General features: G+C 37.8%; 1 protein-coding gene across 1 annotated transcript in view; it reads left to right on the top strand.

Annotated features, from left to right (window-relative positions):
* The window catches only part of LOC145672437 (uncharacterized), a 273,840-nt gene that overhangs the window by 28,001 nt on the left and 233,525 nt on the right, over positions 1-12,314 (top strand). The window contains exons 4-5 of the mRNA XM_081741594.1: positions 6,041-6,218; positions 11,292-11,456. Of these exons, the coding sequence (XP_081597720.1) occupies positions 6,041-6,218; positions 11,292-11,456 (343 nt within the window). The remainder of the gene's footprint in view (positions 1-6,040; positions 6,219-11,291; positions 11,457-12,314) is intronic.

Here is a 12,314-nt window from a genome sequence, read left to right as displayed (position 1 = left end):
CAAGAACTACTGCCCGGGACCAAACGCTATACTTTTGTGCATAACTATAAAGGTACGGTAACCAAGAAAGTTCTGTCCCTTTCCGTGGAGGTCTGTGTTCAATTGGACCTCACATCGTGAGTTGAATGCGAGTGGAGATAAGGCGAACGTCAGTTGTTGTTGTGGGTATATCCATCATACTACCTGTACTACCTGGTTGTGGCAATTCAGGCACACCGTGAACTTGCGTAAAGACAGAGGGAACATGGGACTTCCACAGAGCGTCATAGGAGCATGTATGCCGAACGAGTTCAAATGGAGGTCAAACGCCGCTGTGGCGGGGCAGAAGATATGCCAGGCCTTTGGTGAGGGTGTCGTGATGACGCGGACATTGCAGCGATGGTTTAACAAGTTTAAGGACGATGACGAAACACCCGAAAACACTACGTGCCAGAAGACCAACGCATGTAGAAAGAGGAACTGGGACTACAATTCAGTGTGTGGAGAAACCATTCGGCAGCACATCCATCAACTTGTAAAGCACTACAATTTGGGTCGATGGGTCTCTCATATTTTGACTCCGGGCCAGAAGGCAACGCGGCAGTCGCCTGTGTTTATTTACTGTTTCGGAGCCATTTCTGGACAGGGCGTTGACATGTGATAAAAAGGGGGTCCTATACGAAGCTCCACGGCGTCGTCATCATTGGTTAGCATCCCATGAACCGATTTCAAAACAGCCGAAACCAGCACTGTACCAGAAGAAGGTCCTTCTGTGTGTTTGGTGCATCGTACATCGGGAACTGCTACCAACTGGTCAGAGTATCAATGCAACTGTGTAATGTCAGCAGTTGAGCTGTGTTCAACAAAAACTCAAAACTCTGGAGCCATCACTTCTGAATTGCAAATGGGTCCTCGTTTACGGGACAACGCTAAGTCCCACGTGGCTAGGATGACTCAGGACACCATTTTTCGCCTTGGATGGGAAACAATATTTGCAACCACTATATTCCCCGGGTATAGCACCGTCCGATTATCATCTGTTCCATTCTTTGGACAATCACATTAGAGGACGCCAGTTCAAATCCCTAGTAAAAGTCCAAAATGCATCTGATACTTTCTTCGTTTCACGGCCCACCACGTTCTACCGCGATGGATTCCATGGCCTTCCAGAACGTTTTAAGAAGGTCGATACTGATGGGGACTGTTTTTCATCTTCCAGGTTAGGTGACATATCGATGTTCGAAGGTGGTGGGTGAAAAAGCAACAAAACTTTTCTTGGTTACCTTTATATTTAAATTTAAGACCTTGTATACAGAACCTATCTACACAAGATTCATTTTCTTTGAAATTCACTTAATTTCTTTACGGTTTCCTGACAAATATATTTATTTATTATTCACGACTAAAAAAAAAAAACAATTATTTTATTACACTGGGTAGAAATAAAAGAGAGAGGGAATGAAATCCAAATTGAATAAAAGCATTGTTTCTCACCAAATTTTCCATCCTCTATGTCTTTTAAAACACTTATTAAAGCATATAAAAATATACTGTACTTACAAATCAGTTTAGTACCTTTGTTTTATGGCTGTATTTGTAGTACCTTGTTAAAACGTTTGTCTTCAAACTGTCAAATATAAATCGCAGTAAATTGAGTAATCTGCTGTCACAAAAATATCCTATTTTTCGATCGGTATAAGGAAGAGATACTATACTATTTTTCGATCGGTATGGAAAAACAATATTTCTCCATACTATTTTACCGTAAATTATGAATTGTCAATAAACTTTGTTACTTTTAAATGAATGAAGCGAGATAATTTTACTATGATGTTTTAAAAGTTGGTCATTTGGGGGGGCCAGGAAACCATTTGGGGGGGCCCGGCCCCGATGGGCCCCCCCTTGGCTACACCCCTGACTTCTACTCTTCGTAAAGTTGTACCAACATGGTGAAATGTGAGAACCAGTGTTTGAATCAAAATAAGGGACACTTCCACCATCTGCTGTAGAACTGGTGACTCATTGCGTTGTAGTAGCAGTGTTGTCGGGTGCATGCAAGTAGAAGTTTTATCATGATAATTTCAAAGTTTCTTTTTCATAGTTTTCAGGAATTGCATAATGTAGACAGATCTTTAACGCACCATTTGATGCACTGAAACATCAGCAATGTTGCCAATTCAGAGTGTTAATTTCTCAAAACTACGATTTCCCTAGTTCCTCCTTACAGGCCTTATCCGATTAGTTACCGGTTGAAATGAAAAATTCTTTTTTCTGCTAGATAGTTGCCAAACTACTCCAACTAAACAAACTAAAAATTAACGACAGAACATCCATACGTATGAGTTATGAGTGAATTTACGTGTTTTGTAAAAAAAAAAAAAAAAAAAAAAGATTGACACCTTTGGTTACTTCTGGCAGCACTGTGTGGTTCCTAGTGTGCTTCAATTGTTGCTTCCTAGTTTAAAAATATATGCATAAACAAAGCTTCATTTTGGTATAAACATTATTTGTGTATCTCTTCAGGTTCAAAAATTCTACAATCCGAAACTCCGGGTTGCATTGTATATTGGATACCCTGTATATAATGCATAAAACAATATTTATTTACGACACGAAACATAGCTAAGCGAGCGGGAGGGAGCGAAGGGGGTTTGTATTGTTTCACCTTTACCCTCATGATAATACCACGTGACATTACATCACACTCGGGTGGTCAAACTTCGAACCTCATCCGCTTCCTTGTGACCAAAATGCATATTTTTTTAGCGTAGCGCTTGAAAAAAATATGCCTGATATTCTTAGGAAATGTAACCCAAACATAAATTTTCATTTTTATCAACACACAAAGTGACAATTTTCTTCGATTACTATAATATAGAAATACATACACCAGAAGGTTTGGACAGTCGCAAACTGCAATCAATCAGAAACGTGTATTTAGTTCCTATGGATCTAGTCGAGAGTGAAAATATATGCGTTCCGCGTGATAAGTTTTGACGCTTTACAATGTTGATATTTAGTCTGTGAAAACTGGGGATAGGACATGTTCAGTTTCTTCGACCTTACTAATCTTGAACTTTTCTCTTTGTCAAAAGCCTGTAAAAAGCATTAAAATATTTTAATATTTATTTTGCGTTGATACACAAAATTACACATCGATCTTTATCGTCACATCGTGCTCCGTAGGCAATGTGATGTGACCCTCTTCAGTCACTTAGGTAGATCCATGCTTCGTCTATTTTCGCATCTAATTTTTCAGCGGTCACCAGCTAGATGGCTCTCGTACAGTTTTCTATCCGTGCTCTTCCACTCAGCGATATACCGTGGTCAGCGGCGCACATAAACGGGTGTTCCGTCGGGCCCGGACTTCTTTCCCCAAAGAAACTTTACATCTGACTTACATTTGTATATTTTCCTAATAAAACTATACTCTTGTTTAGCGCAGAAATGATTGATGTAGGCTAAATATTTCATCTTAAATTTCGGCAGTATTCTTTCTCTTCTTATAAAAATAAATTAGTTGTATATTTTTCTAAGAATATAAGTGGCAGTACTTAACAATTACTAATAATCTTTTCGGGTAAAGAATAGCACTAGTTCAATACTAGGTAGACGTAGAGTCTTGTAATGCTGTACTCCTCCCAGTAATAGAAAACTTCCATATGCAACGGATTTAGGAAAAGAAGAGGACTGAAACAGCTTTTTAGAACACTGTTGGCATGCTTAGAACTAGGAAAGTTTACCAGATATAAGGTAAAGATATGCCACATTGACTTCTTGCAAGCGCTGCTATCGGCTGACGGAATTCTACTCCCTTTCTCTCGCTTAGCAACAGCTGAACCCTTATTGGCTCAACGCGTGGGTGTGTGAGGGTGTGAGCTTTACTCCTAACCATTTACTCCTAATCATTCTACCGTTTTCCTAAAGATATGCCACATTGACTTGATTCCTAGTCTTCCGTTGCAAGCGCTGCTATCGGCTGAAGGAATTCCACTCGCTTTCTCTCGCTTAGCAACATCTGAACCCTTATTGGCTCAACGCGTGGGTGGGTGAGGGTGTGAGCTTTAGTTCGCATTTTTGCCACGGCTCAAGACATTTTGGCAGCACAATAATAATATTTATAGACATAAGTTGCGCTTTCAACAACCTTTGGTGGTCATCCCTGTCTAATCAATTAAAAGGAATTCATCAATTAATCTTATACGAAATATTAAGCAAGAATTTTAGGAGAAAATAAAACTGGATCAAAAGATTACGATCTAGGTCAATTATTAGTTTTTGGACCAGGGGCTACAAAAATTTTGAACGGCCCCTAAATCGAGTTTTCGTATTTCCTACGGAATAATATCATACTGAGTTAAGTGATAATCTGTGTTTGGCTACACTGTATGTAGTTCTCCAGATATAAGGTCTACAAGAGAAATTTTGTTATTCAATAATTAGTTTTTGGATCCGGGGCAACAAAAATTTTGAACGGCTCTTAAATCGAGTATTTGTATTTTTTGCTGAATAAGCACATCATACTGAGTTAGGTGGTAGTTTGGATTCGGCTACACTATATGCTGTTCTCCAGATATAAGGCATATAAGAAAATTGTTGATTGAAATATATTGATTTTTTGATCAGGGACCACACATTCTCACATTTCTCTCTATACGAAGAGATAAAAGTTTTGGGAACTAAATAAATAAATGTAACATTGCTAATGAACATATCTTCACACTTACTCAACATTTGCACTAAAATACAAACTACTACATACATATAAATACACATAAATATATATACACATGAGAATGTAATAGAAACTTGCATTTTATGATTGGTTGAATAAATTCACTATCGAATTTTATTTTCATTGTTTTGGGCTCTTGTGGATAAAAGAGGGAGAATAAATGATCAAAACTTCTGTACTTAAACCTTACATTTTCCTAAACTAAATTTGTGCCGAGATATATTCGGGTCCTTTTCTGAAGGAAAAGGAACTCTCGAAAATAAATTAACTGAGAGGTGTAGATGCAAAAGTGGCAATCTCCACTCGGCCGAATTTTTCAGGACGAGCGATTAATTGATATCTCGTAAACCCCATAAGATTTTAACGTACACATTTTTTGGCATGTGACGTGGAACTTTTGTTGAAGGTGATTTGACATTGTTATTTATATCTTCTTCCAAAAAGCTGACATTCATGCATAATTGCCGGGAGGATGAACCACTCATCCCTTTCTTATTCTTCTTTCACATGACCTTGGAAGATATTCTAAACCGACAACAATGAACCATTCAAAGCTCTTGAGTCTATTTATATTAAAAACTTGAAATTCCATTTATAAGGAAAGTAGTTGGACGTTAAAAATTATCAATTTGGTCGTTCCTTTAGATAAGCATTTATATGCAGTAACGACATAAACATGCACTAACCTCCGAAATATGCAAATATATGCACTATAAAACTCTGCTCTTTTACTCCAGAACACCTGAAACAAATTTCTGTTCAAAGAGCATATCAATATCACATTAGGAAAAAAAAAAAAAAAAAAAACATGCAAATATGTACAAATCCGAAGTCTACTGATTAGTTATACGAGTATTGGTAATAACTTTGGGTTATATCTAATTAGTTATACGAGTATTGGTAATAACTTTGGGTTATATCTGATTAGATATACGAGTATTGGTAATAGCTTTGAGCTATATCTGATTAAATATACGAGTGGTGTTCACTATCACATTGCTAGTTTGTTATTATGAAATGCTTCCTTAGTGTATTCTTCAGAAAATCTTGTCTGGTAATCGTACAACATCAATTTTAAGGTCTGCAGAACAACGCATTAGATTTTATAATTATTTATATAATTTTCTTCAGTTCAATTAAGTCCACGGTCATAATATTCTATAAATCACTTACAAGCTGTTTCAATGATCTAACTGTAAGTAGATATACTTGTCGTAAGAGTAATGTTGTAGTATCCTGAAAGAAAGAACTTTTTTTATGTCTTTCTTAGTCAAGATTTTTATTGATGTCCTCTTTTAACTTATTTATTTATCTATTGTTTTGCAGGCGTAATGATATTTACCCCAATAATGAGGAAGAAATGTTCATCAGTTTTTTTATAACTATTGTCGGTCTGATCATATTTCCACTCATAATGAATGGTCTTTTGGTATTTGCATACATACATCGTTACAGACATTTTGCATGTTTCCAGTTGAAGATGGAAATTATCAAAAAGCTTCTGGTAAGTAGTTACAGTTTACTGTTTGAAGAATGTACTAAAGCGTTATTATTAACATTAAATAAAAGTATTTAAAATACCACAGGCTACCCTAGCAGTACAGAACAAGTGAAAAAAAAAGTGCAAACGCTTGAACATCAAAAGGTTTATTCACAGTTCCATTGCCAAGGGCCCCAGAAGGTAGACGTTGACCAAAAGGTGTAATAGGAAATACTCGTCAAGCCCTATCTGGAGGTACTATTATTTTGGTCCTAAAACCTCAAGAGGTTAGTCAAAAAGGGGCTCATTGGTGATTAAGAGAATCTGAGAGGTTTTAGGAATACAATCAGTATAGGAGTAAGATCAGTATGCAACTGCATTTACCATATCTGAGAAGCATACGTAGAGGATAGCACTAAGACGAAATATTGGCATAAGCTTGTTTCAAAGCTAGATACCTCGAAAGAAAAAAAAGGTAGATGAATGAGAAAGTATGTCTAGTATAGAACTTTTTAAGAGCTTGCATATGACATGCAATCGTTTCAAACGAAATTTTAGGAAGAGGGAAACTAGTGAGAGATCATTCTTCATCATGTAAAAACTGCTGCCAAAATGTTCCAAATGACGTCATTATGATGTATAAAAATATGTTTTATGGATGCTTCTCACATATGCTAAATGTGGTTGCATACTGATCTTATTTTTATATTGATCTCATTTCTAAAACCTCTCAGTTTCTCTAAATCACCAATGACACCCTTATAAGTATTTGCTGCTTTTTTTGACCAACTTGTTGAGGTTTTAGGGTCAAAATAACAGTATTTCTAGATAGGGCTTGACGAGTACTTGCTATTATACCTATTGGACAACCGCTATCTTCTGAGATTTTTGGCAATGAAACTGTGAATAAACCCTTTTCTAATTGCGCCTTTTGTGCTAATATCAGAATCCTGATTCTATGGAACTACTTTAAAACATATCTGTTCATGGGGTCACCAGAAAAATCATCTCAAAGTACGGGTCTTAGATGTGCTGTTTATGTCAATATAAAAGTGTTCACAATTCGATACATTTTTAATTGCGCTTTTTTATGTCTGTTATTTGTGATCCCATCACAGAAAGATGACTGGCTGGCCCATTTTAAATGAATTATGGAACATTTTTGTGTTAGCTACCTGAACCTGGATTTTGCTCTGTCACTCTGATTGAAGTGCTTATCCTAAATGAGTTATAGAGGTTCAAACATTTATGCTAACAAATACATACGAACTCTTATCATTACATTTTCACTGAAATGGGTATCTTAAGGAGAAAATGGTTCAACTATTTTCCGTAAACCTACTCTTCTCGCAAGGAAAACAGAGATTTCAATTATATGATTATAATTATTATGACAGAATGAGTTCTTGACGTAAAGGAAGAGTTGTGTTTCTGCTTCATCGACTGGCAGAAGGCTTTCGATCGCATCAATTGAACAAAACTTCTGCAACTACTTAAATAAATCAAGGAGAAACAAATAATGGGAGAGGAGGAGTCAGACACGGGTGTGTATGTCACTCCAACTATTCAACATTTACAGTGAATGCCTAATGAAGGAAGCATTAATGGAAGTTGGCGATTTCTAGACTAGAAAACAGATCAATAATAAGATGGTTCGTTGAGGTGGTGCGGATACCGGAACCTAACATCAGGAAAGAAATAGAAACTCATTTTTGTTTTGTATAGCATTTCGTTTACATCTTGTTCTAACGCTCGCGTAACACTTTATTTGAGGGGCCGCGGTGGCTCAGTGGTAGAGCGCTCACCTCTGGTGCTAGGGGTCCCGGGTTCGATCCCAGCCCCCGCCAAGTGAACTTTGTGGTAAACAAACACCGTGTGCGTGGGTTTTCTCGGGGTTCTCCCGTTTCTTCCCACTTACTTCATTCCACCATTTCATTCATTACTCATCATCACCGTCTCCTTTAGCCTAACCGGCATAACCGTGGGACGTAAAACTCAAAGATTTCATTTCATTTTTCACTTCATTTGATCCTCAGAAATTCAATTTGAACCTAATATAAGTTCAGTTTACAAAATTAAATGAGACACTGTTGGTCAGAGGTAAAGCACTCACCTTTTGCACGTAAGGTCCCTGATTTGAAGACAGTTTCCGCCAATTGTGTTTTTGAGGTGCACAAATACTGTGTGTAATTTTCGGAGTTGTCCCGTTTCGTCTCACTATCGTTATACCACGTTTATCAATCAACTTTCTAACCTTCGGTGCACAATCCTGGGAAGTTAAAATGAAAATGAGTAAATACAGCCATAAATGCACATTTTAGATATAATGTTAGTTCATCGTTAGTAAAATTGATTATGTATAGAATTTATTCTTTCTTTAGTGTTATATCTCATCAACATATTTTTAGTTTAAGTTCGAAATAATAAATTTGTTCCTCTAAGTCCAATGACTACATTTTCAGAGCAATGGTTAACAATTGCAAAGAACGAAGCACATTTTCAGTCATAATGATTTTTAACATAGTCAGGATGCAGTAAGTGACCAATATATGTTTATAGATATTATTCACATTGTATTGACAAAATATAGTAGGAATATAGCCTGTGAGCCCTCCCGCACGATAAGATCTGCGGGGCTGTTAGTTACACCTCTGGGCCTGTTCCATACATGACAAATTAATTAAGGGGACAATATTGACAAATCTCAAAGCCATACGAATAAATATTATTTCTAGGGCCCCTAATAGTGGTCATTTTTTACTGAAATGGGCCCACGACTCATTTTTGTTTTATTTATCTTTTGTGTGCTGTTTTGTTTATGTAATGTAGTGAACCTGTTTGATGCTTCATTTATGATTTCATGTTCGTATCGTATATGGAGTAAGAAAATTTTGTCTTAAAATGGGTCCCCCTCGAACGGCGGGGAGCTTCCCTGGAGGGTCAGTTGCCCCCTTCCCCCACAAGTTACGGCCCTGATGGGATACATATCTATTTATTTTTTGTGTAGTAGTTCGTGAGATGTTTAATTTTTCGCATAAATTATCACCCCTGCGTCTTCATTAAGATAATGAATTTCAATCAAATTTAAACGATAAAAACCCAGTTGATAACTATAGCCTAAAACTCACTTCACATTGTTCAGTCGTTTTCCCGTGATTCGCTCACACATAAATTGAGATCAATTTCATTTATCATACTAGCAGAATACTCGTTCTTCGCACGGGAAGAATAGTTTCTTTTTGGACATAAAGGGCATCAAAAACTGTCACCATTCAACTTAGGCACCCCAAAACTATGAATTCGACACTAATATCTGTCATTTTCAATTATTTTTATGTGCTGTCACCATCCTCCCTTAGGAGTACTAATAGGGGCTGAATTTGGATTTAAACGGCATAGGAAGTGTCACTGTTCGACACAGCGATCACTAAAACTGTAGATTCGATACTAATATCGGTGATTTTCGATCATTTTTATAAATCTCCCACTCCCCCTCCCATAAGTTGCACCGTCAAAGTGAAAATATAAAAACCATCCCAGGCCCGAATGGCATCTATGTTGAAAGTTTGATGTAGATCGGTCGCGTGGTTCAAGGGTTATTAAGTGACAAATGTAGTCACTTCCATTTTGATATATAAGTATATTGATTTAGAATAATGGTCATTGTCAGCTCTTGCAAGCTTACAAGGTGCCCAATATATAATGGTAACCAAGAAAGTTCTGTCACTTTTTCACCCACCACCTTTGAACATTGATAAGGCACATAAGATGTACCTTGAAGATCAAAAATAGTACCCACCAGCATCGACGACCTTCTACCAACGTTGTGGAAGGCCATGGATTCCATCGCGGTAGAACTTAGTAGGCCGTGAAGCGAAAAAGGTATCAAGTGCATTTTGCACCTCTTCGAGGAATTTGAACTAGCGTCCTCTAAGGTGATTGTCCAAGGAACGGAACAGAGGATAATCGGACGGTTCAATGTCTGGGGAGTATGGCGGATGCAATAGCGTTTCCCATCTAAGGTGTAGAATGCTGTCTCGCGTCATCCTAGCCACGTGGGGCGTAGCGTTGTCCTGTAACAGGAGGAACCCTTTGCGATTCAGAAGTGCTGGCTCCAGAGTTTTGAGTTTGTCTTGAACACAGCTCAACTTCCGACAGTACACAGTTGCATTGATGCTCTGAGCAGCTGGTAGCAGTTCCCGATCCACGATGCCGGGAGCAGTCCATCAAACACACAGGATGGTGCAGTGCTGGTTTCGGCTGTTTTGGAACCGGTTCAAAATATGCTAACTAACGATGACAGCGCCATGGAGCTTGAACAGGGCCCGCTTCTCATCACACGTAAACAACCTGTCCAGAAATGGCTCCTTCCTCAGACGAGACAGCAATGAAACATAGGTGTCTGCTCGCGTTGCCTTCTGGTCCGGAATCAAATCATGTGGGACCCATCTATCAACTTGTAGTGCTTTCCAAGTTGATGGAGGTGCTGTGCTGCTCAATGGTTTCTCCACTCACACTGAGTTATAGTCTCAGTTCCTCACATGTCTGGCCTCCGGCACGTAGTACGTCTTCGAGTGTTTTGCCACCAACCTTAAACTTGTTAAACCACAACTGCATTGTTCGAGTAGTCACGTCATCCTCACCAAAGACCTGGCATACCTTCCGCCCCGCTGTAGCGGCGTTTAAGCCCAGTTTGAATTCGTACAACATACATATCCTTATGACGCTTCGTGAAGGTCTATGTTCACTTTGTTCTTACGCAAGTTCATGCTGCAAGTGAACTGCTACAATCAGGTAATATGTGGGATATACCCACACCAACAACTGACCTTCGCCTTATCTTCATTTGCACTCAACTCAAGGTGTGAGGGGGACAGAACTTTCTTGGTTACCTTTATACAAACCTTACATTAAAAGTAGTGTGTGCTGTAACGCAAATGGATTTTGTCACTTTACCATCGTCGTACATTTTATCTCTGTTGCGTATAGAGTTCAAACACGGCGTCTAATATTCTAATGATAAAATTAATTGTGTTTTACAATTTAAAGGTGAATCTACATTGTGGATAACTATAGTTATTTTTGAATCATTTCTAGGCACATTGGGACATCGAAGAAAATTTAAGGAAAAACGTCATCAGTCATTATACCACGTTATGGCGAAAAAGCTCTGGTGTTATTGCTGCTCCTCTGTTGGACAAACTACCCATGTCAATGCAAATGGAAATCGCTCTGGATCTATACTGGGATGCTCTTAAACATGTAATTATTACGTACTAAGCTTATACTATAACTGTAATACTTTCTGTGAAAGTTCTCAGATTGGACTTTCCTTTTTTGGTATTATTATTATTAAGTATTTTGTCTTTTGGTAGGTTCTGGAACTAACGGTTTTTCTTTCTTTCTTTATTTTCAATTTAAGGTTTAGGTTCCAATCACGTTTCTCAATTTTCAGCTTCCTCTTTTAACTCCCAACATTTTCTTCTATTTCTCAAATTATTGATCGGTTGTGTTCTTCTTCCTATTCCTCGTTTTCCTTCCATCTTTGCTTCTATGGCGGTATGAAGAAGTGTTAGGGTTTAGTGAGTATGCTTGGGCACTGTTTAAAAATATCGGACAAGGTATTGGTAAATTGGACTAACAAAAGAAAAGCGTTACTGCGGAAGATAAATAATGTGTAATTGTGTTGAAGTCGGAAATGAGCCATAAGTAGCTGAGGTTATTTAAATGTTTAGATTGGAGCCATAAGTGGCTGGGTTTATTGAATAATTGTTATTGTTAGTTGTGGTTCACGTACGTAGAATACGTATGTAGAAAGGAGACAGTTAGAGTAACTGGATATGTAAAACGAAAACAAGATAAAGTTGTGGAAGTGTACTGATCTCTGAAACTTTGTGGTTCCAATAGTGTATGTTAATGTACCAGAGATTTATTGATACATTAAAGATTTGAAGTAGTGTGGAATTAGTTTTCACAATCATTGGGGTTCACTAGCAAGTGTGTAAAGTTTATTTAAGTAGTACCTGTCCAATAAAAAAAATTACCCTAACAAGAAGACAATTTCTTCGCGAGATGTGTCCAATTCAATTGGCCTTCCTACAATGAATCTGGGTAGAAGCG

This window comes from Thermobia domestica, chromosome 16 (genome assembly GCF_964235325.1).
Source record: "Thermobia domestica chromosome 16, izTheDome1.hap1.1, whole genome shotgun sequence".
Classification (NCBI taxonomy): Eukaryota; Metazoa; Arthropoda; class Insecta; order Zygentoma; family Lepismatidae; genus Thermobia; species Thermobia domestica.
The sequence above is the reverse complement of the archived record's forward strand: the minus strand, read 5'-3'. Positions and strand labels throughout refer to the sequence as shown.